The sequence below is a fragment of the Rhinatrema bivittatum genome, chromosome 16 (genome assembly GCF_901001135.1).
Source record: "Rhinatrema bivittatum chromosome 16, aRhiBiv1.1, whole genome shotgun sequence".
Lineage (NCBI taxonomy): Eukaryota > Metazoa > Chordata > Amphibia > Gymnophiona > Rhinatrematidae > Rhinatrema > Rhinatrema bivittatum.
The window spans coordinates 33,023,653-33,048,431 of NC_042630.1; the positions used below are offsets into that span (position 1 = coordinate 33,023,653).

Consider the following 24,779-nt stretch of genomic DNA (forward strand, 5'->3'; position numbering starts at 1 on the left):
TAACATTAACTAACGAGGATAAAAAGGTATTAATTTGTACTAAGTTGGAATCTAATTTCATCAAAACCCTCCACAAGTCCCCCAAAGTCACATTGGCCGGATCAACAGAAGCAATCTGTGATTGGTCCATGGTAATTATCACATTACCATCCTCTGCTTCTAAGGGATGTGCTACAGAGGAGGAAGCTGACTCTACTACAGTCAATGGAGATTGCATTTCTTGTGCACTCACATTTCCTGTCGTGGTCTCAACTTGAAGATCTTTATCCATGTTTCCTGGTGGTTGTGGAGGGGTCGGTCGGTTGCCTGGACTTAATGAGGCATCAGAGATGTCTCGAGTAGAGTCCATACGCGGCATTTCCTACCGATTAATATGAGCGTCCATGGGACCTGTTTTTACAGTGGATGGAGGCTAGGTAACAAAGCGTGCTTTCCTTTTCCGACCCATAGATTTGAAACAATAAGGTGTAAAGAGACTTCCTTAGAGTCTTTTCCAGCCAGCCGCGGTCAAAGCCGGTCTAAGCCGCGCACACCCCTTTGGCGCGCGCGGCTTAGGCAGCGCACCGGCGGTACTGCGTGCCGACGCTCCTTGGGTTTTAAGGACCCGGTCCCTAGATGATGATGTCAGGAATGCTGAATCAGCTGGTTCTATTCAGGCTCACCTCTGCTCTCACCACTCTCTCGGAGGGAGCTCAGCTGGCTCTTTCCCACAGTCTCAGCGTTCCGCACCAGGACGGCTTTCTCTCACTCCTTCTCGTTCTCTCACAGGGCTCCATGTTTTGTTTTGTTTTTAACAAACATGTTTGCATTTTTATTCATTTAAAAAAAAAAGTATTTTCTATTTGCAAATGGCACATATTATTTGAAACAAACCGAAAAATTGGCTCATTTGACCCATTCATTTTAAATGAATACACATCCCTGTAAGACACCTATGCATAACTGTGTCAAAGGCCTTGCTGGAATCCAATTATACTACATCTAGCACTCTCCCCTGTCTAATTCTCTGGTCACCCAGTCAAAGAAATTGATTAGATTCGTCTGACAAGGCCTCAGATCTTTTAATCCACTGGATTCCAGAAACTACAGTATCCTCTGTTTTAGCAACTCTGCCATTATCTAATTGGCCCTATAACTTCCCAGCTGCCTCCTTACTTCCACTTTTGTGAAGAGCAACTAGGTCTGCCCGTCTCCAGTCCTCTGGAACTACTCTTGACACTATACAGAACTTCTCTAAATTACTTTAAAAACTTTTACTTTTATCCGTCCAGCCCCATCGCTTTATCTTCTTTTGGTTTTGCTAGCCCCTCAGGAACACAGTCTTCTGAAAACTGATTGAGGTTTACCTCGCTTCCATTCCTATTTGTAGCAGTTTCCTGTGGTCCTATTCTAAACCCTTTCTCAGTAAACACTGATCAGAAAATATTTTAAGTAATTCCACTTGCTTCTTGTTAGCTTCTATATATTCCCTTCTTTCACCTTAGAACCTTACAATCCCACTCGTGCACTTCTTCCTGTTACTATGCATCTAAAAACAGTCTTCTCCTCCTGTTTTACTGCATTTGCTGTTTTTTCTTCCATTTGTATCTTTGCTCTCCTGTCCACTTTCCCAGCTCCTCTTAGCTTTTCCAGATATTGTCGTCTGCTTTCCTCTTTCTGCGACCTCTTGCAGTTCATGAACACTAAACCTTTTTTTTTTTTTTTGCCTTACTTTTTCGGCTACTCTTTTTTTTTTTTTAGAAGACCACAGTGATCTCTTTTCATCTTATCTTGATTTACTTTCCTAACAAAAAGGTTTGTTATCATTACAATATCTCCTTTCAGTTTTGTCCACTGCTCTTCTACTTCCCTTAGCTTATCCAGTTAATGACCCCTTGAGGTGCTCCTCCATCCTAACGACGTTAGTTTTCCTGACATCTAGGCCCCTCACCTTTGAGTGAACCTCCACTGCCTGGGCTCTGATACTGAACCGCACCATCTCCTGATCGCTAGGATCCCAGGAGATCCTTTCCGTGACATCCGAAACACTCTCCCCCCCCATTTGTAAGCCCGAGGTCCGGTGTGGTCCGCTCGTGTTTTGCTTTTTGTCAGTAGTTGTCGGAACAGTTCCTCCTGCAGGCAGTCCAGGATCTCCCTGCTTTCTAGAAGTCCATCACAGCCGGAATGTCCCAGTCAACATCCTGCAGATTGAAATCACCTGGCAAGCTTGTGAAAGTCTTCAATTAAAATCTCTATCCATTTCTTCTGCCTGCGAAGAAGGTTTATACAGCAATATAAAGAGATGTTCCCTCTTTCTCGAGTAACCACAGTTTCTTGCCTTGTAAGCCCTGCACTTCTGTTGTTTTAATATTATTCTTTATGTATAGCGCCACTCCTCCCTTGCTTCCTATCCTCCTTCCTGAATAGATTGTAGCCCAATATAACTGTATCCCAGCCATGGGTCTCTGTGACCACCAGTATATCCAAATCAGCTTCTTCCATGACCGCCTTTGGATCTGGGACGTTATTTCCCATACTATGAGCTTTCCATATATTGCCCTTTTATTCTATTTCTCTATAAATGTTCAAAGGTTTACTTACCTGAGTAATTTTACTTACCTTAGGGCTTCCTCCACCCATCCCCGACAATCCTAGCTTGCTTAAAGCCCTCCTCGGTAGGTTTTTTTCAGTTCGTTTTGGAAGATGCTGCTCCCTTTCCTTCCACAGATGAACTCCATCTCTGCTTACCAGTCCGTGAAACATCATCCCGTAGTCCAGGAAGCCGAAACGCTCTCATCAACACCATCGGTGCATCCATTCAGCCGATGTCCGGAACGCGAGCTTCCCTGCCTGGGCCTTTATCGTTGACTGGGAGGACGAGGGGGTGAGAATCCCACCTGCCCCACCTCTCTGCCTCACCCTCTCTCCCGGAGCCATGAAGCCCCTCTAGGTGCAATCTGTGCGGTACCGTGTGCAGTGCCGGGGCCAACGCAGACGAGCAGCAGCGGGCAGCAGTCCGTGGGCTTTAATGATTCTCGGCAATCTCTCCGTAATGTCTCGGATCTTGGCACCTGGCAGACAGCGCGCGCTTCCCCGGGACAACATGTCTGGTCGGCAGATGGATCTCTCCAAGCCCCTCGGAAAGCAGTCACACCATCCGCTACTATCCTCAGCTTCCTGGCTGCAGTGCTTGTAGCAGCTACAGAAAGAATAAGAAGGGAGAGCAAATGTGCTGTGTGTGTGTGTGTTTGGAGAGGACCCCTATCTTAAAGAGAACCCCTCGAAGAAGATCAGCCTCGCCACCCCCACCACCGTCCTGGGATCTCAGATGGGTTTCTATTTCCATTCATTTCCTTACATTTTTTGTTGTTGCTGTCGCGCGCACATGATCCCCGATCGCTTTCTCTGCCGGGGAGAAGGAGGAGAGAAAGGGAAAGGAAAAAAAAAAAGAAAAACTACAATTCCCAGAAGCCCTGAGGTCAGCTTGCATGCAGCAGCCAGGGAATTTAAAACAAAAGAGTTGGCTGCGGGCTGCCTGGGCTCCAGATCCAGGCGTGGTTAGAGCAGGCTGGGGGTGGTGGGGGGCTGGTGGAGAGGAGGTTGTGCGGTGGTGCTGGGGGGGAGGAAAAAAGGATGCTTTATTTGTCACCCCCCTGCAAATGATCTGGAAGTGGCAGGCTCGGGTTACAGAAGCAGAGGGGGCTGGCCAGTAGAGGGAGGTGGGCGGAGGGTCCCTCTCTCTCCCTGGCTTCTTTCGTTTCGCTCTTTGTTCCCCGAGTCTTTGTTAGCCATGCCTAGCCTGGTGCTCTCAGAGATGATGGAAAGGAACGGGGTCTTTGGCGATCTGGGCACGGGTTTGGCCAAGGACCGGGTGCTGGAGGACGATCGCGCCCTGCAGCTCGCCCTGGACCAGCTCTGCCTGCTGGGGCTGGGGGGGGAGGCGGCCGAGGACGGCGGCGGCGGCAACAACACCACCAGCAACAGCGGCAGCAGCAACAGCGGCAGCAGCAACAGCGGCAAGAGCGCCGGCCCGAAGGTGCAGGAGGGCAAGCTGTGCGCCCTGTACAAGGAGGCAGAGCTGAGGCTGAAGAGCTCCAACACCACCGAGTGCGTGCCGGTGCCCAGCTCGGAGCACGTGGCCGAGATAGTGGGCAGACAAGGTAAGCCCCTGCCTTTGTCTCTGCCCCTCCACTCCCCCCCCCCCCCCCTTCACCATCCCTGCCCTCCCTCTGCACCCACTTTGATTTACAACTCTGCCCGCTTCTCTCTCCCCCTCCTCTATGGAACAAGGGATGGGCTGTGTGTATGGGGGGGGGGGGAGGACAAGAGCAACCCCCCCCCCCCGCAAAGTGGTAAACTTTTCATGCCTTGGACCACTCCTTCCACCCTCACCCCCTCCTCTCCACTTCCTCTCCCTCCCCAGGCCTGGCTCCTGCTGCTGGATTTGTTTGGGTTTGTTTGTTTGTTTTTATTTCTGGGACGAGTCATCACCTTAAGGTGAAAGAACAGATATTTCTTTCAATACATTTATTACCCCCCCCCCTGCGGTTAATAAATAAATAGATAAATATTATTAATAAATACATTAATTAAAAAGACAAGTGAAGGGAATCAGCCCAGAAACAATAGATTAGGTGGAAGTGAAAGAGGGGAATTTGAATTTTGGGGCTGAGATTTATTGGAAACAGGGATGCGATATTCCTCCCTCTATTTTATTTTATTTTCTGGTTTCCTTCTATTTTATTTATTTATTTATTTATTTTTACAAGACTCTGCAATGTAATTCCCCCCCCCCCAAAAAAAATAAATAAAGAACCAGAGCCACATTAAAATCCCAAATGCTTACTTTCCGGCTGTGTAGGCATTGTTTTCACTGAATAAAGGAGGCGAAGCTGGGATATCCCCCTCCCCCCCCCCTCCCCAAATACCCTTCCTTCCATCTTTGTTGGGCTTCGTTTTTCTTTCCAGCAGTGGGGTTAGGAGGTGGGTAAAATCCTAGGGAGACCCTTCAAATCGCAGATTCCCGAAAGTTGCATGGCCTCCTGCAGATCCTGGGACCCCCCAGAGATGGGAGGTCCCAGGAATTCCTGGAGCCCCGGGTCCGCATTGGCAGCGCTGTCCAGCACTTTCCCCCACCGATGCTTTTGTCCCTTTCTCTGGGAGGTAGAAATGATTAAGAGGGAAGGAGGGAGGGGACGAGAGAGAGAGAGGAGAGGGGGAGGGGGAGAGGGGTTGAAGCAAGACACCACACCCACCAGCTTCCCTGGGCTCTCCGATCCTTTCTGGAGGAGAAGCAGCATGGGTGGGAGGGAGGGAGGGAGCCGCCGGGGGGGCTTTCCCCCTTCTGGAATCTCAGGACTGATCCGAAGTTTGGGGTGGGGGGCAGGGAATTCCTGAAAGTGCTCTGTGGAAGGAAGAAGTCATTTGTTGCCCTTTTGGTAGTGAGGTCTTCGGATGAGCCCTCTCCGGGAGGCGGGAGGCAGGACTCAGAACCGGAGCAGATGGGACTTTGCTTGACACGGGGGGGGGGGGGGGGGGGGGGGGGGGGGGTGTCTACGGTGGCGGGGAGACGAGATGCAGAAGATGAAGGGTCCCAGGGTTGGTACATATGATCTGAACAATAGACCCGTTAGAAGAGAGGGGGGTGTGTGGGTGTGTGTGTGTGACAGTGTGTGTGTGTGTGTGTGTGACAGTGTGTGTGTGTGTGAGACTGTGTGTGTGTGTGTGTGTGTGAGACTGTGTGTGTGTCAGTGTGTGTGTGTGCACTTCCTTTGGATGTTGCTGGGGAAGAGGGGGGGGGGTCCTGGAGGGATTCCAGGATAGTAAGGGAAATATGAATGTGTGTGTGTGCTGGTATAGGGGAAATGTCAGGCTAGCTTGCAACACCCCTTCTCTTCCCCCCATTCCCCACCCCCACTCTCTTGTCATTCCTGCACTTGAGGTAAAGGAGCCAGCCAGGGAGAGGCCGTATGCGCTGAAGTGAGCAGACATGAGGTGGGACATCTCTGCTGGCCGCTCTGGCACATCTCATGCATTCAGCTGGAAGGGATTTTTTTTTCCACCCCCCCCCCCCCCCCCCCCCCCCCGGTTGAAGTGTGTTTTATTTTGTTACAAGTTTCTGTCCCTGTAAAGAAACCAAGCTGAATGAAAGATGTGGCTTTCTGGGTCTTGGAGAGCTGTCTGGGTGGCTTGAAGCCACATCCTGGAAGGGCACTGCAGGTGCTGGGTCCAGCCTGCTTTGTGGAAGGCTTGGGTCCTGTCCAGAGCAGTTCCTCTTACAAGGAACCGTTTTTAGCTTCGCTAATTTACCCTAAATAGAGAAGTTTTGCTCCACGTCTAGAAAAGGCCCCTTGTGGGGGAATTGGTTTCTAGGCAGAAGAAGGTGTGAAGGCGGTAGAGGGGATTGGAACTCCTCTCCCTGGAGCTTAATCAGGTGTAGATCTCTTGTTTGGATCCCCCAAAGTATTTCTCTGAAAGTGCCCAAATTCCTGCTATGGGGACATCTTTAATGTGTTGCTTTATCTCCCTAGGCCTCCCCTGTACCTGGGAACTCAGACCAAATTGGTCGCGGGCCTTTCCACCCTGGAGGTGGCCGCACGCCTGCTTTTGAAACTGTACAGTTGGTCTCTTCGCTGGGCTCTCCGGTGGATGAAAGGAGACAGATAACTGCAAATTATTATTATTCTGTGAACATCTTTTTCAGAGTCCCACTATGTTTGCCTTGTAGCCTGTCATAAGGCGGCTTGTGTCTAAAAAAAACATCTGTTTTGTTGCCCAGAAAAAAACAAACAACCAACCCACAAGTAAAACTCGACCTCAGTGAAACCAGAAACAGCCAAAAAAACTGAGGAAGAATATCATGTGTGCACTCTTACAGTACCCGTACAATGCATGGAAGGTTTATGGGAGCCATGGCTAGTTAGCTGACTTCCAAAAATTGTCAGGTTAAAAAAAAAAAAAATTGTCTCCAAGGTGTCCAAGATGGCCCTGGAGTTGTTGTATTGAACCTGCTGGTTCAGGTTCTCTGTGGCAGGAGCTGGGAAAGGACCTCCAGCCTCTGCTGCTCCTGCTTTTTTTTTTTTTTTTGCACCCAAAGACTTCCTGGTGGAATCTGAGTCGCAGACAGATCTGTCCCCTTTTTTCCCGAATTGCCCAGCCAAGCTCTGGAAGTCCTTGCAGGTGTCTTCTTAATAGTACTGTTACTTTTCAACTCCAGCTTTGAGGGGCTGGTGTGGGTGAACAGCTGCTGTCTGGCCTCCTTGGAGGAGCTGCTCCTAAAAGGAGGAATCAGCTGTCTGACGTGGGCCCTGCCCATCAGGCCGGTGTAGAGTTCCTTCTGCAGCTGCCACTGGCCCAGTCTATTACCTCCCACCCCCTGCCCGAGTGACTGGGGGGGGGGGGGGGGAGGGACTGGCCCACCTATACGATGGGTTAGCTCTGCCCGTTCCCAGTTTAGGGATTGAGGTGGAGAGGTCAAAGCTCCGCCTGGTCCATACTTGTGTACAGATACTGTCACGCCCCGTCCCCCCAGGGTATCCGTGTGCAGTTCAGCATCTTCACGGGCCTTCCGTGGCCAGAACCAATCCCTGGTAAGGGACGTGAGCTTCGGCTTAATTCTGGTGAGGGCTTTAATTGGCCAGGAATGGGGGAATTTCTTTCTGATTGCCCAGAAAGTGGGCTGGAGCAGTTTGGCTTGGATTGTTCTTGCAAGTGGAGGTGCTTATAACCTCATTAACCAACGCAGCCAAAGCCGGGAGGGGGTGGGGGTGGGTGGGATCTGTGCAGACTGAGGAAATGTGTGCATGAGGTGAGGCGAGAGCCTGTGTGTGTGTGTGTGTGTGTGTGTGTGGTGGTGGTGGTGAGGGGGATTTGGAGAGGACGAAGAGAGAAGGCCCAGACAAAAGAAATTCGACAGGGAACAGGTTTCTGGCCTGGGCACGCTGCTCGACCATCCCCCCCAGCCTGGGACGTACAAACCTTCTGGCAGAGAAAAATACGTGACTTGCGGAGACCACCCAAGGGGGGGCCCTGCCATGCTTGATCCTGTCTCACTGGGTTCCTTTGTTTCCATTCCCGTCCCTTCCCTCCCCTCTCCTGTCCCCAAGGTGCCCAAACCTCTCTCCTCTGATACTCCTCTCGCAGATCCTGTATCATCTGGCTGTTTTTTGTAATATGGTGAAGCCAGGTGCTGCCAGCCTCCCTGGCACTGCAGGTGCTCTGCCCTCCACTCCTAGGACTAACACATTTCATTTTCTCTTCCCAGCACCTTTTTTATTATGGCCTTGCCCTCTGATCTTTTTTTTATTTTTTATTTTTTTTTAGAACTCTTTTTCCCAAGTGCCCTCAACTGCCCACGCCGTATTCAGGCTTTTATGTGTATCAGTGTAACGTCTGCATTGGGTTATGATGATCTGCTCTTCAGTTATCTATGCTGTATTCACGCTTCACGTGTATCGGGGCCACGCCTGCCCAGAGCTGTGATGAAAATCCTCTCTTCAGCTGTTCATTTTGTTTTCATTCTTTACGTATATGTGTGTGCAACACCTGCATGGGGCTGCGATGAAGGTCCACTCTTCAGCTATCCATGCTGTGTTCATACTTTTATGTGCATCCATCTGATGCTCTGCTGCTGATCCACCCTTCAGCTATCCATCCTGTGTTCATACTTTACGTGTATCCGTGTGACACCTGATGAAGATCTGCTCCTTAACTGTCTGTGCTGTATTCATGCGTTACAAGTATCAGCATGAGGCTTGTCAGAGGAATAGGGGTTCTGATGACAATCAGTACAGCACCTCCCACCCATTTAATCAGATTCCTTTAAGGGGGATCAGCTGCCTAGAAAAATGTTTCAAAGATTGTATACACTAATTAATAGCTCCACAGGATTTTGCTACAAAGGAGAGAGTTTGAAAGAAGCAAAAATGGAGACAATAGTCTGTGAATTAAAAGTCCACTTGGTCTGAAATATTTCTGGATATCACACCACTGGCTGCTCTTTGACCCCCTCTCTTGGATAGCCTATCAGGGAGCTGCTTCAGGATCATGCTGATAGGGAGGATGGGAATCTTCTCTGGGCACGCTCCCCCCCATCTCAGAAAATCATTTTTCATTTTAAAGTAACTTTATCTCTGACTCATATAGTGCTGCACTGAAGCACTATACACCCTCGGCAAGCCTTCCGTTTTTTCTTCTTAGGCCACAATGTATTCCAGTTTATATTCTGCTGTGTCAATTATTCAAAGCAGATTACATATTTTACATACATAATAACATGACTGCACAGTTGATAAAATACCATTAAAAATAATTCAGAATAAAGTAAAACTGTTTTTAGCAAATAGTGCTTGACATACAATGTCCTTAACTGCAACACTGAATATATATATATTTTTTTTAATTCCTAGAGGTGTTCATTATAACATTACTTCTGGAAAATAGATAACAATTAATTGGCTACCTGTTTTTCTGGTACCTGTTTTTTGGATATCAAATTAATTTTAAAAAGGTGTAAACATTTTAAGCATCTTTTAAAATTTGTACCCTCTGTATGTGTGTGTGAGTGGTGGGGAATGGATATTTTATAAATAAAGAAACCTTTGTCCAGCTCTGTTAAGTTTGATTTGCTGTTTACTGATGACTCGGGGAACGATGATTATTGTTGTGGGGGGGGCTGAATTCCCCCTCCCCCCAGTTCTCCCCTGGGATTTTCAGGTTTGGTGCCTTGGTAGATCGTGGAATAGTAAAATGAGTCTTGCTGCTTTCATTTAACCCAGATTTAATTGTTTGCTACCTTAAAGGCTTATTTTTTTGCTGAGGGACATCTGCAATACTGGTAAAATGTAATTTAAAAAAAAAAATCTGTAATTTTAGGAAAGCTTTTTGGTTTATAAATGCTGCATTTATTTGAAGGGAAAAAAATTGATTACACCCCTCTCTCTCTTCCATATCCACCACTGGAACATAGTTAGGTTGAAACGTGACCCCCACAGACTTAAAACTTATCAACTTGCTTCATTCTGACTCACGCAGGCCCTTGGTCTTCTTCCTGGCTCTCTTATCCTTTTTACATTTGCCTTTGCTTTCCTGCATTTGTTTGAGAGAAAAGGCACGCATCTTTGATTGCGGCCGGGCCCCCTAACTATTCTCTTCCCGCCGAGGTCAGGGAAGGTTGCAAACTTTGGAGGGCATATTTTCCTGATGACAATCAGCACAGCAGCACCTCCATTTGCTTCCATTCCCCCAAGCTGTGCAAAAAAGGCTACGGCGGCAGCATCTGAAATTTCCCGCGGATTTCTTCCGAGAAATAAAACCTCAGGCAGGTGAGAGCTGGCCAGTCCTCACCCCCCCTCCCTCCCTTTTCCTCCAAGCCCACTTGCTGATTTCACAGGTGTGATCGGTCAGGACCCTGCTGCTCTTCCCTTTTTTGCATCCAGCAAAAGGGTCCTTTCTGTGCTTCCTTTGAATCCCCTGCAAGCCCCACTTCAGCAGAGTGAAAAACTTTCATTCTGGGAATCGCTTCGGAGCGGGCAGACACATCCGAACACCTGCGGGGAATCGACATATATTTTTCTCCTGCTTAAAAATAAAAAATGTTTATGCAGGCTGGTTCAGATTTGGAGGGGGGGTGGGTGCCTCGCTCTGTCCTACAGAGATTTGCCACTGTGCATCGTTTTTTTTGCTTCGCCTCTACCTAATTTTGCAGAATAGAGGCCCTGGTGTTACTTACACGCCTGCGCTATTGGAGCCCGAGAGCAGGTTTTATTTGCGGGGGGGGGGGGGGGGGGTAGAGTGAGGGGCATCCCTTGCGGTGACGGTGACGATAAAATGATTTTGACTTTTTGGACCCCTGAGGGAGACTCCTTCTAGGGTAGAAACATATTTGGGGATGTGAGGACTTTGATAGGAGCATTATAATTCAGCCGCCCGGTTTGCGGCCTGGATTTCCGTGAACCCAGGCTTTGGCTGGCTAGCGAGGGCCTCTCAGAGAGGCAATGAACTTGTGAGGGACCTGGCGCTGATCCTCAATCAAAGTTAAGACTCTAGGGCACAACCGAGGAGCGGATTCAAGGAAATTCGTTGTCATTTTTACTAAGAAGTGCGCATCTCGAATTGAACGTTTATGCGTCAGGATCCAAACATGAGGGCACTTCAGAGGCTTGACCTTACAAGTGGTCATATGCAGTTAATTAATAAAAAAAACAAAACCCTGGCTCAGTGGTCTTTATTCATTTATATTTAGTTCCGGCATTTTCACTGGTGGTTCAAGGTGATTTGCATTCAGATACTGAGGGTATTTCCCTGTCCCCAATCTACGTTTCTGCCTGAGGCAATAGAGGGTAAGATGATTTTCCCAAAGTTGCAAGGAGTATTACTGGGATTTGAACCCCTGGCTCTTAGCCTCTGCTCTAACCACTAGGCTACTCCTCCACTTTGCTTTGTTGGATGTCCAGCCTCTACTGGGTGGCATGAGCCTTCATTCACAACCTCCTCAGCACTCCCCCAATTTTTTAACTTGCTTCTGCTACCCACTAGCCCAATGACAGTCCTCAGCCAGGGACCTCAGGCCATAGCTCCCTTCAGGACCCAGTGCCACACACCCTGAGTCTAGTCATTGGGCATCACCATTGTGCGACATCCAGGGCTCCGCCTACCTAAGCCCATTTGACTTGAACTCTACCGCCGCAAAACCCCCAACGCTGACCGGTCCCCAGGAGCAAAAGCCAAGCCGAAAATTGCTCACAGTTTGTGTATGTACCATCACCTAACATAATACATTCTGTCACCGTCCTGAATACACAGGTACAATAATGCTTCCTGGAATTAGTGTTCCATATTTCCCTCTGGCAGGGACATTCCGCCACACTGCGTACTGCTGCCAGTGCAAGTCTAGCCTCACTGGTTTCTTTGGAAGTGCTGATTTTTTTTTATGTCTAACTGATCAGAGCCTCAGGTGCAGCAGCACCCAGACAGACTGGAAGTGCAGCAGCACCCAGACATGCTGATTTTATAGAGAACATCCCAGCACAGTTATATAAAAGGGGAGACAGATATCGCAAAATAGAAAGACAGTCAGGCAAAGACTGGGAACTAACCCCCCCCCCCCCCCCAGGATTCATAATCTCAATAGAGAACACCAGACGGTGCTAGGATGGGTAACTAAAAGGAAGAAAATCCCAAGCATTTAGCAGTAGAAATGTTGCTTTTCTCCTATCACCCTAAAAGACTGTTTTCCTGAGAGAGGCTTTGAGCATTATATCAGAGTTTGCAGAGCATGAACAGCCTGTGGGGCTGGTTAATTGGTGGAGCAGATCCCAGGGAACTGGGCAGAGGGGGGCAGGGGGCAGGGAGCCGAAGGCTGCCCCACGATACGATGGCAGGAGTGTGTGTTCAGACAGGATCCGGTCATGCCGACTATCCCCTTCCCTTGCTGCATAATCCGTCTGCTGGTGCAGTTCACACGGGGACACGGCCGAGAGCCGGCTGTCGCAGCGTCCCATTAGCTTCCCTGAGAAGTTGCTGTTGCCTGGAGAGCACCGCTTAACTTGTAAGGGGAAAATCCTCTATGGCGGGTTTTTTTTTTTTTTTTTTAATGGGTTCCTGCAGTTATACGTGGGAGCAATAATACGCCGTTGGAACAAAGAGCACATCATGGGAAGCTTTATCGCCCCATCACCTGAGGTTTCACCTGGTGTCTCTGTTGCACCTGGCCGGGATTGTAACCCCCCCCCCCAAGAGCTCCCCAGCCCACATCGCAGGCAAGCAGGAGGCTTGCTGCGAGCATTGTGCAGGTGTGTGTGTGTGTTCGTGTGTGAGCGTCAGATGTGTGGATGCGGATGTGAACTCTTAAACACGTGTCACGCGTGTGTTGTCCCCCCCCCCCCCCCCGCAGCGGTCTGTGAAGAGGCGTCACGTGTTGGTATGTCGACCGTGGTGCTGATAGCTGGCGAGTTTCTGCAAAAAATGAATTGGGCGAGCGAAGGTTCAGCCTTCTTCCGGAACTATGGCATTTTGCCCATGGCTTTGTTTTCCCGGGGATGCCTTTTCCAGGTGTACTGGTCACGTGTCCTTCAGAAAGTCTAGCCACTCCTCATTCATTCACTTTCTGTAAGAATGATAAAAAACACAAACACTCCTTGAATCCTGCTTTTTTTTTTTTTTGGGCGGACATTTATTTGTATTTATTGCCCGGCCATGATTTAGTGGGAGTTCTTCGGTTAGTAATCTGCCTGACACTATAATTCTAATAAGTAAACTTGTTGGGGGTCACTTCCACAGGGGAGGAGAGAAGCTGGAACAAAGTTGAGAAAGGGACTGTCCCCACGAGATCACACCCAGTCAGCCGCAGAGCCCAGATTGGGCCTGAGGCATGGGATAAAGTGACTTGTCTAAGGTTATACACACAGTGAGATGGGGCAGAGCTAGGATTAGAACTGAGGAACAGGGAATAACATGATTTCTTCGGGGGTCCCATGCAGGGAGTCAGTGGCAGAACCGGGGATTAGAACTGAAGCACGGGGAGATACAAGTGAAACCCATTCGGGCCCTGAAACTTAAAGACCTTTGTGCCGGCATCAGTGTCCGATGCTTTACTAAAGTCTTGTTTCTTTGTTTCTTTGTTTTTCCTTTTCTCAAAGGCTGCAAAATCAAAGCCCTCCGAGCGAAGACGAACACGTACATCAAGACCCCCGTGCGCGGCGAGGAGCCGGTCTTCATGGTGACGGGCCGGCGGGAGGACGTGGCCATGGCCAGGCGGGAGATCATCTCTGCCGCCGAGCACTTCTCCATGATCCGGGCGTCCCGAAACAAGGCGGCGGGGGGCGGGGGCGGGGTTCAGCAGCGCCCCGACCCTCCCAGGCCAGGTCACCATCCGGGTCCGGGTGCCCTACCGCGTGGTGGGGCTGGTGGTGGGGCCCAAGGGTGCCACGGTGAAACGGATCCAGCAGCAGACCAGCACCTACATCCTGACCCCCAGCCGGGACCGGGACCCCGTCTTCGAGATCACCGGCGCCCCGGGCAACGTGGAGCGGGCCCGGGAGGAGATCGAGACGCACATCGCGGTGCGCACCGGGAAGATCCTGGAGTACGGCAACGAGAACGAACTCCTGCCGGCTGGCAGTAGTAGCCCCGAGCCCGGCTACCCGGCGGACGGCTGGAGGAGCCAGCCTGCCTCGGGCTGCAAGCCGCTGTCCACCTTCCGCCAGAACAGTCTCGGGGAGCCGGGCTACGAAACACCGCGGTTGGGCGACCAGGCTGAATTTGGCTACGGCTACCTGTTCCCGGGCTACAGCACAGGCAAACAGGACGGCGGGTACTACGGGGCGCAGGAAGCAGGATCCCCCGCCGTCTGGGCAGGACAGGAGAACAGCAGCCCCGGCTCTGTGTTTTTCTGTAAGCAGCAGCAGCAGCGGTCAGGCTGTCAGCGCTCGGCCTCCAGCCAGGACTCGTTGCCCCGGCGCTGCCCCGGAGAGGCGCTGGCCGGCTTCTCCAAGCTGGCAGGCACCAGGGGTTCGGTGTCCGGCAGCCGGGAGTGCATGGTGTGCTTCGAGAGCGAAGTGACAGCCGCCCTGGTGCCCTGCGGGCACAACCTCTTCTGCATGGAGTGCGCCGTCCGGATCTGCGAGCGGAACGAACCCGAGTGCCCCGTCTGCCACTCCTCAGCCACCCAAGCCATCCGAATATTTTCCTAATTAAAAAAAAAAAAAAAAAAAAAGGAACACTGTGAAAGTGATGCCCAAACCGTAATAAAGAAAGGGGAAAAGATCAAAAAAACAACAAAACCATGCAGCTTTTTTTTTTTTTTTTTATGAGCGAATTTTGTTTTCAGAAAGGACTCGCTGGGGCCTGCCCCCCCTCCCCCGTATGCATCGGGGCCCGATAGGGAACGGTTTGATGGATCCTGAGAGGAGAGACGGGACCTCCCCCCTCCCCCCCCCCCCACCTCGGCTCATCCATCAGGGTGAGGAGAAACGTGTGGGGGAGGGGGCGGAAGTGGATCCAACTTTACATTCTGGAATTGATTATTATTATTATTTTTATTTTTTAAAGCCTTGTACGTTCAACAGTTTTAAGTAGCAGCACAGAGCTCGGGCCCCTTCACTCTGGGAATCCTGATTTCTACGAGGAAACCAATCTATTACCTCAACTTGAACAGCGGCAGCATTTGGGTTTGGTTAAGAATTGTAATATTAAAACCATCGCGTCAGGTCGAACTGAAGAAGCAGTTGGGAGAACGGTGTTTGCTGACATGGAATTTGTTTCTATGCTTATATATATATATATTTATATGTATATATATATATAAATTCCTCTTTTGTGTTTTGTGGTCTGCAGAGAAGCAGAGATCTGGCAAGAGGTTATTCAGGGCTTTTATTTAAGTATTGTTATTATTTTTTTTTAAGCACACACATAGCATTAAGAGAGAACGTCTGAAAAGAAAACCCAAATGACAGTCCTGATTCGGTCAGCGCCTTCTCCTCCCTGTCTTTTTTTTTGGGTTTTTAAAGGGCTGTGCCGACCAGCGACAGATGCGAAATCCGGGCGTTGGAGGGGGTGGGGGGATGGGCATCCTTCTCCTGTCACGTCGGATGCTGGTAGCCACCCGGACTCCTTGAGCTCACCCCCCCACTTCTGACACTCCCCATCTGTTGCCCCCCCCCCCCCCCCCACAACAGCCAGAAAGGAAAATGGTAAAACTAATAACACAAAAAGAATCCCCCAGAAACATTTTTTAAAAAAAAAACAAACTCCTGTTTTTATGAAATGACTGGACCAAACCAACTTTTCCAATATATATATATATATTTTTTTTTTTGCTCATTTCCTGAAAGTCAAACCCTCAGCTGGATCAAATACTTGCATTCTTACATTTGACATCTGAAAGATTTCCGGTTGGGGGGGGGGGGGACACCACATTGCCTGCTTGTGTCATTTCAAGACTAGAGGATTTTGCAGGAGAGGCTGAGGGGCTGGGTGGTGATGGGGAGGAGATCTCAACGTGCATAGAGATATATAAAGCATCTTCCAAGAATAGACCGAGACATACCAGCTTCTTGAAGCCCTACCCCAGCCATGCTCAGATGTCCAATGCCTACCGTTACCTTCAAACGGTGGGACCACTCAACTCCAGGCACCTTTGGCCAAAAGGAAGACTCCATTTCTTCCCATTTTCCCTGATGCCATTCCATCATTGGTGCTTTCCATTAAAGACCCCTTCTACCCCCCCCCCCCTCTCCCTAGGCTTTGCTTCTTTGAATGCCAACTTTCTTGGCAAAATAAGGAAGACCACTTGTCATCTGGCCATGAGTGTAGCTTGCCCTTCTGGCCTGAGGAGAAGTTTTAGGCCTGAGTGGTTCTCGGTGACTCTCTTAATTTGAAGTGGCGGGTTCCCTCTTTCTGCCGAGAGCGGCCATTTTTATTTTTTGTGACACTGGCTCATCCCCGGTGGGGGGAGACATCATGGAGACAGGCCGACATCACTGACTGCTGCTGCTGCTGGCATGAAATGGATGCCCCCCCCAGAAGAACTGCTTGCGTCTAAAATATATTGACTGAGCAATTGTGAACCTTCCTTCGTCTTGCCCATGAAGGTTGCTTTTTTTTTTTTTTTTGGATATCTGAGCGTTCCCCCCTCCCCCCATGCCTCCAAATCATCCCATTGCCACCCGGTGCTGCAGGAAAAGATGTGGGCCTGCCTGAGATGGTGTTCCACTCGTAGTCTTTTTTTTATATGAGACGTGTAGCGCTATAACCTCTCGCGCCTATTGCTGGATGGGAGTGGGAAGAGCTGCATTCAATCCCATTCCAGGAAACGGTGTTGATATGTATTCTGTTTTTCAACCTTGAAAGCGTTTTGCCATAGGGCAAGGGGAGCCCACGTTTTCTCTGGCCCAGCTCTCAGAGGCACAGAGGTTGTCTAAAAAAACAACGTATGACCTTGTTGGGGGTTGGTAGGAGCGGAGGGAGTTTGCTATGACCAGCACTTGTCTTAATAATGTTGCAAGGGCCATCCTGCATCTTGGTGCCCCGATTGGGGCATATGCTGTATGTGTTTGGGGGTGGGGGAAGGGGACCGGTTTCTGCTCTTCCCGGGGAGAGTGGAATTAGGATGCGCTTAACTGAGGGGCATTTGAACCGAGAACCTTGATTTTCCTGGTCAGTCTATTTCCCCCGCAGGCCTTGGGATGCGTTGGGGGGGGGGGTGGGGGGTATTGCTGATGGTCAGTGGCATCTTACGTCACCGGATTGTTCAGCCTTTCTGGGGCATTTATGGGGAGAGGGGCAACGACGTGCCAATGTTAGCAGCTGCAATAAAGGACTCTGAGAGATGGGGGCAGGGGGAGGTCAAGCATTTTCAGGGGAGAAGCCAAGCAGCTACCAACCCTGCCCCCCCCTCCCCCCAGCATGTCCCATCTGTGCCCCCCGCCCTTCGGCTTTTCTCCTGCATACATCCCACTTCTCTAAAACAAAAGGATTCTGAACAGAGCCTTAGCCTGGTCAACGAAACCTGCACAATCGCAGGCCCACAACCTGCAACACAGATAACACAACACATCGGAGATAAAAGAGCCGTGCAAGTGGGGAGGTGACGGCCGGGCAGCACCCGGGCTGACCGTGCACCTCCTTCGCCATGCTGTCCATTTTTTTAAAATAGGTGTTTTCTGGTGGTCTTTTAAAAAAAAAAAAAAAGCCAATGTAGCAGTTTAAAGCTGATTTAGCAGTATTTCTACCCTGTTTTTGTTTCTAATGTAGCATTTTTTATTTTTTTTTTTTGTACAAAAAAAAAAAGAAAAATAGCAGAAAAAATTTCATACGTAGACAATAATAAGAGCTAGGACAGGCTGAAGAGCTTCATGCCGGGCTTCTAGTGGCATGAAATATTGGGGGGGGGGGTTTCACCCTGGGACTGGCATACGTTTGCTGTTCCCCCCCCCCCCCCCCCCCCCGGGCCCTGTTGCTTTTCCAGTGGTAATGAGTGCGATTCTGGGAGTAACCCCGCAGAACAGCTGTATACAGAGGTTGCACTGTAGTTCAGCGAGGCCTAGCACATAAAATGTGAAATAAAGGTTTCTGTGTTTTGGTTTCCCTTTTCAAATGGCTTAAAGGAGACCAGTCCGGTGACTGGAAGGCGTAAAAATAAAACTGCCCCAAGTCTAAAGGAGCTGAGATCGGTCAAGCCCCCTTTCTTGCCCTAACCTGTATTTAATTATGGAGGGGACATTACCGTTTGACATGCTCAGTGTTCTTCCATTGGGGTTGCTGCTCTGTTGTTCATTATCGGAGCCCTCCCTCCACCCCCGAGGAGGGTGGGAAAGGAGATTTTTTTTTTTTTTTAAATCAGTGAATGCGGCCATCAAAAAAAAAAAAATGCCCATCTTAAATTTCCAAATTAAAAGCTTACAGGGTACAGAAAAAAGTAACCGTAACATACTATTGTATATTTTTCAAAAGCCCGTATATACCTGCGTAGGGAGGATAGCTTTAAAAGCTGCGCGCGCTCCTATACGCCCGAATAGGGACGCAGCAAATTTACTCCTGTGTTCTGTAACCTGCACGAATATGATCTGCACGGGTTGTAAGATACACACGAAAATAGGCGCTCAAAACATCTGTGCCGCATAAGTTCAGGGTTATCTGGATAAGTAGTGGAAAAGTTGCTTCATATCCAGATAAGTCAGAAAAGTGCCACTTGTCCAGCTATTTACTGCATTTCAGACTTACCTGGTAAGATAGCCAGATGAGTCTGAAATGTGACACTTAAGCTGGACAAGTCTTAAAATGCAACTTTATCTGGCTAAGGGGGTCATTTTCTATGCGGATCGCGCGCTATAAGGGACGTTTTGCACGCGAAAAGTCCCTTATCGCGTGCGATCCCAAGATCAGGGGCGGAGTCAGCCCCGGAAGAGGAGGAGTCGGGGCGGCACCGGGGGCTGACGCCGCGAAGACTTCGCCGACAGCGAAAGGTACGCTTCTTTTTCGCTGCCAGTTTCACGACGAATAACTACACCTTTTTATGGTGTAGTTATTTGGCGCGACGCCAGCAGCGATTGCACCCCCACGGAGGTGCGATCGCTGCCGGCTATCACAGGTCCGCCCCGCCCCCCGTTACCGCCGAATTCGCTATGCCTTGCGGCATTAGAAAATCCAGCCCTAAGTCAGATAGCCAGATAAGTAGCGTTTTAAGGCTTATGCATTTACTTAGCACTTTTTCAGACTTATCTGGCTATCGTACTTGACTGGATAATTATAAAATGCGCTAATCGGATAGACAAGCAGTGCTTTTCTGATTTAGACAGATAAGTAGTGCCTTTGCCACTTCTTAGCCAGAATGCACACAGATAAATGCTGCTACTTATCTAGCTAACTCCAAATTTGTCTGGGTAAATGGCACCAAGGTGCTACTTAGCTGGATAAATCAGATTTTAACTGGAGAAGTGTGCACAAATGATGCACCAGTGCATTTGATGGGTGAATACATTTTATGCACATAACTTAGCCGCATTTACCCCCCTGTAAGTTGGCTATTACACACTTAAGTCAGAAGATTTTCTTAACGTGTACCCAGCAATCAAACGACCGGCTTTATCAGTTAGTTTACCCAGTTCATCTGCAGGCCATCGAGACCCTCTTGGCTCTCCGGCCTGAAGTTTCCCTCAGATTCACCACCCAGTCATTTTTTTTTTCACTTTTAAGATGTTTATGATCATCTACCCCAGATATTGAGCAGGAGTAAATATACGTGAATAAGCTGCCAAATTTTGATGCGTAAATTGCTTAGAAAATAGCAACGTACTTATGTAAATGTTGGCCCCCTCCCCAGAATGCCCCAGCCTGCCCCTTTTTTACACGGACCCTGATTAACACGTGTATGGTGAGAGTTCTAAAATAGCATATACTCGCATATATGCCATCTTACATGCATACGTGCTGATTTTTTATATGCACTAATTTGCAAATATCACCTTTTAAGTGCACTTAATGTGGGTAAAACATTAATTCAGTAGCATATATTGTAGCAATTTTCAAAGACTTTGAACATTGTTACAATATGTCCTACTGAATTGTCAATAGGAGTTACTTGTGTCAAGTGTACTTAATATGGGTAAAAGGGCTTTTGAAAAGTGCTGCAATGGTATGTTACATTTATATTTTCCTTTGAAAATGACCCTATATGCAAAAAACCAGAAATTCATTAGAATCAAAGATAAAGGAGATCTCGGAATAAGAACAAAAGAGGAAGCCAGCAAGCCAAGAAGCAGACCAGTGGATAAATCTAAAGACCCTAACTAGTAGGGTCTCATGCCTGCAATCATTAATGATCTGTTTTGTGGCAGCAATGGGAAGGCTCCTGGCCCTGATGGATTTCACATTATCAGCTTAAAGTACTATCATAAAAGGAAGGGACAACTTGCTTTTTTCTTCCAAAAAAGTGGTATGTTTTTTAAGCCATTTTAGAGGGGGAATACAAAAGACAAGCTCAGGGGATGGTGTGGGAGACTAATAAGAAGGGAAAACATTATCACAGAACAAGTCAGATATAATGGGGGAAAAAAATTAAATTACTGTGATTTCATCATCTTTAAAATTATATAAATAATAGTGTACTATAAGGCGTTAAAACCAAATTTAATTTATATTTAATAAAACACTATATCAAGACTTCCTTTCTCCCAATACATAAAAAAACAAGAATAGTGTATTTTTAAGGCTGCAAAAGGGGTTTGCATTTTTTTAAATGTAATATTCATTAAATATTTCTGTAAAGACAAAGATAGGTAGCAAATAAAAAAAATCGTCTTGTGTTTTTTTCCATATGTTTACAAATTTTAAAATAGAGAACAAAAGGTTAGATAAAGATGGTTAAAAAGAAAAAAAATCATTTCTTTATAAGTTAATATTCTATTTTAATAAATGCATTTATTACCTGGAAATGTAGCATCAAGCTGGGGCAGCTGAAATACTTTTTATTAGGTAATTTATTAAAAGAAAGGATATTTTATTTTATAATAAAGTGATCCTTAAGCTTTAGGGAATTTTAGAGTATATGGCTAGGGTGGGTTGGGGGAGGTGGGGGGGTTTGAGGGTGGGAAACAGAGCCACCATGTTTGTTACCAGAAAAAAAATAATGAACAAAGTATGTTAATATATATGTATATATATTTCTTTGTTTAGAAGCTGAAAGGGTCATTGTGAATTGCTTCCATAGACTGCCCTCTCTGGTGAATTCTACCTGAGAGATTTCAGTGGTGGGGTAGATGTACAGTCATTGTATCTCGAAAAGAAGCAGAGTTTAAGCCCCACCACCTGCTTATTTCTAAAGGGATATTTTGTTCTTGTTCACGACTTTAATTCTGTCTTTCTGCGCCAACGTTTAAAGGGTAACGTGTAAGCCTTGTTTGGCGAGGCGTTTTCTGTCCGCTCTGTGCCTCAGGCAGAAATCTAAACACCCTTTTATAGGAAAAAAAAAGTTTTATTATACATCCCTAAACGATGTATACGTGCGTAAGGGAGTGAAAAAAAAATACCAAATAGATTGTAGCCTTCTGCCTTTTTGTGGTTTTTTTCCTCCTTGTCCTTTTGAATCCAGCCATTTTCACGTTGCTGGATGGTTTTTATCCATGTTTTCGTAGTGTAGGTCATGGAGGGTGTCGGCCTCGGCTCTCTCCCACCCTAAGACCCTCTTATTTTGAGAAGAGAGGTTTGTGCCCACACTGGTGGGCGTGCCATTGGGCGGGACGAGGAGGAGCTGAGAATGTACATATTTTTAAACCGTTTACAGTGGTGCCTCTGGCCGTGCCCTTCGGATCTGAACTGGCTGTGCGACCCTAACCCAAATGAGGGGTGTGTGTGTGAAGTCCTTAAGCGCGGTGGTTGGGCAGCAGGGTTTGACTTGGGTTGTGCACAAGATGGGTGCCAGATGGGCGTTTCCCTGACTGCCTTCAAGCCTTTTCTGGCAGATCCGAATGGAATTTGTGATTTATTTTTTTTTACAAAATGTCTTTTCTCTTTTGACATGATGTGCAAGGCTCCTGCGCTCTCCAAGCTTAAAGTGCCCCCCCCCCTCTCTTGCGACCTTAACGCGAGATAAATTCATCAAGATGGCTGAGACCCGATAAGAGGGTCAGTGGCTTCTCGCTGGGCAGCCGGCAGTCAGCTGGAAGGAAGAGCTCCCTCACCTGGCGGGTAGCTGCTTCTGCGTCCCTTAGCAGTTGGAAAGGGGCCCCTGAGTGAGCAGCAACAGCAGCCAATCGGGGCACTGCAGACTGAGTTGAATCTGTATTTCTGCCCCCCCCGTCATCTCCAGGGACAACCATCTCCACCCAAACTTTTAACCTGGAAGCCCCTCTGCCCACATCCACAGGCTTCCGTGGTACCAGCTCCCTTTTCAGTATCACAGTCACGTTCATTTGACCTGCAGCATTTTAGCCCATCTTTCTTTTTCCCCTCCTGCAGCTTCCCGAAAATCTTCTTGGTGCTTCCTTAGAAAACAAGGCTTACCCCCTTTTCGGTTCCGCACTAGCAATGATCCTGGGAAATGATTCGGGACCCTTCTCCTCACAGAATGCATGAAGAGAAAAAAAATTTTTTTTTGTTTCAAGAAAAACTAAAAAAAAAAAAAAGTATACAAAAGGCATAGGAAAAGCTAAAAGTTTATTTCATATAATCTTTAAAAGAAAAATGTAGTTTAAATAGTAAGTATTTAAAACAGCTGATCCCAGCCAGACTAGAATATATATATAATGTTTTGCTTAAGCCAGCAATGCTAATTACCTGAAATCAGCTTCCTTCTTTGAGTCCTGGGGTGTTAGTTTGGGCATGGGCTCTAGGGAATCCTTAATTAGTCACTATTTTGGGGCCTTAAATAAACTCCAGTTGTACCTCAGTCCCCATCCTGCCAACAAGCTCCATGTCATAAGGGAGAAGGTGAGCCAGTCCTGATTTTACTTGCATTGTATCTACGGATTTGTAGTTCTGGTCTTTCCTTCCCCCCCCCCCGAGTCCCTTAGGCTGAAGCCTGTGTAGCTGTCCGATAAGAAACAATACAGCAGCACCAGATGTTAAACCAGCTGTGAGGCTTGGGAATTTTGCAGAATTGTCGCTGTGGGGGAAGGGCTATTGCCCTCCGTGGGCATTGCACTGTACATTAATAAATCAGCTGGGCCTCCACTATGCCAAATTTCCAGAGCTGCATAAATGACCAAGTATCTGGAAATACTCGGGCCCTGTTGCATTTTTCTCCTCATGCTGATCTGCCTTGCAGACGTTATTCTCCTGCACATAATTGTTATGCACGCCTCTGAATTTCACTGAGAAAGCCACCCCAATAAGTTACGAAGTCTTTTCCTCAGGCAGGTTCCAAGCATTCCTGGCCAGCATCGAAAAGCCCTTAGTAAAGAAATATTTTAAATCTCCTTTGCGCTCCCCCCTCAAAAAACAAAAAAGTTAGTTTCAAGCAGGCCACCTTTATTATGTCCTAGTCACGGGTCTGTCCCCTGTCCCGAAAGAAAGGATCAGCAAATTATAGGATGAGTTGGCGTTAAGAAGTGGGATTGCAGCTGGCCCTGCAGGCTTCACAGCTTCTGCTTTCATCACCGGGTAGCTTTGCGGTTGAAGCTTGCTTTAAGTGTATAACGAATTATATTACTTTTTAAAAACTAAGGTCTCTTGTGTTGCTGCTTTAACATAAGTGAAACAGAATCGCGGGCAAATGCACTCGCCCAAGAGCTGGACACCTCTATTGATCAGACACACTTGATTTCGAGAAGAGAAAAAAAGTGAGTAACTGTTTTTGAGAGGGGGATGTAGAATTGGGATCATCCACAGATACATTTAGAAGTCAAACTCCTAGCCCTCCACATGACCTTTGATCTCCACGGCCAAGGGTTGGAGACCCAGAAACTGTAGAAAACTTCCAAGGGGCAAGGTGAGAAACGGAGATAATCTAAGTCCCCTGGCCTGGAGCTCAAGTAGACCATAATTGGAATGAATGGTTATCTTCCAAAGGGCTTGAATGCACGATTGTAAAATCTTCCCACAGGCAGAAGGCAGGAAGGACGGCTGCCCTACGAATAGAGCAAATAGCTGGGCGCCGGAAGGAAGGACATGGAGTAAAGTGGGTAACCAAAGATGAAGGTCTTCCCTTAGGGTTCCTTCGGTCTAGTAATGGCCTGCAGGCTGGTCTGATGGTAGAAAGACCCTGTTGCATATTGTATCCCGTCTTATACCTCTTGACCCCTTTAGGAGGTGTCAACAACGTGCTACATAGCACTAATATTATGCAGAGTGAAACTTGTCTGTTGTAAGACCGCCTTGGGGTGGGGACGAAGTGGTTTACTAGGACCAGAACTCATCTGTGCTCTTGGAAATACACTTGCTATGGTCGATCCCACTTCCAGGCAATTTTTTTGAAGCAGCTGGAAATGTTTGCTCGCCCCAGTCTTCGTATCTGATTGTTTAGCGGTGTGGTTTGGAATATTCACAATATCTTGATGTTCTGTAATATCCGATTTAATAACTTGCCATATGAGGTAGCTTTCAACATGCTTTACCGGTTGGCTTTTAAGTTTTTGGAGAGTGGCAACCAAGTCGGCTTCTCAGGATATCCACAATGGGTATGGATGAGATAATATTTCTCGCGGCACATCTGCTTACAGTTCCTGCTTTTCTGACGAGAAAATGGAGCTACAGGTCCAGAGATGCAAGAGGGAGGCCAGAATCAGGACCAACTCATCCTGTCCCTGATGATCCAAAGCCATCTGGTTTCTTTGCTCTCCTTGCTTTAATCTGTGACAAGCATGGAA

The 24,779-nt window shown here is 47.9% G+C and overlaps 2 protein-coding genes across 2 annotated transcripts in view; one reads left to right on the top strand and one right to left on the bottom strand.

The window, feature by feature from the left end:
- Positions 1 to 3,764: 3,764 nt before the first annotated feature.
- Positions 3,765 to 14,692, top strand: MEX3A (mex-3 RNA binding family member A). The gene is given in 3 exon segments (XM_029580454.1): positions 3,765 to 4,139; positions 13,617 to 13,789; positions 13,791 to 14,692. Coding segments are annotated over 3 exon segments (1,422 nt in total). The 5' UTR covers positions 3,765 to 3,769; the 3' UTR covers positions 14,670 to 14,692.
- Positions 14,534 to 24,779, bottom strand: part of LOC115077968 (ras-related protein Rab-11A-like) — a 42,778-nt gene continuing 32,532 nt past the window's right edge. Inside the window, exon 6 of the mRNA XM_029580453.1 lies at positions 14,534 to 14,665. The gene's annotated coding sequence lies outside the window, so the exon portion shown is untranslated. The remainder of the gene's footprint in view (positions 14,666 to 24,779) is intronic.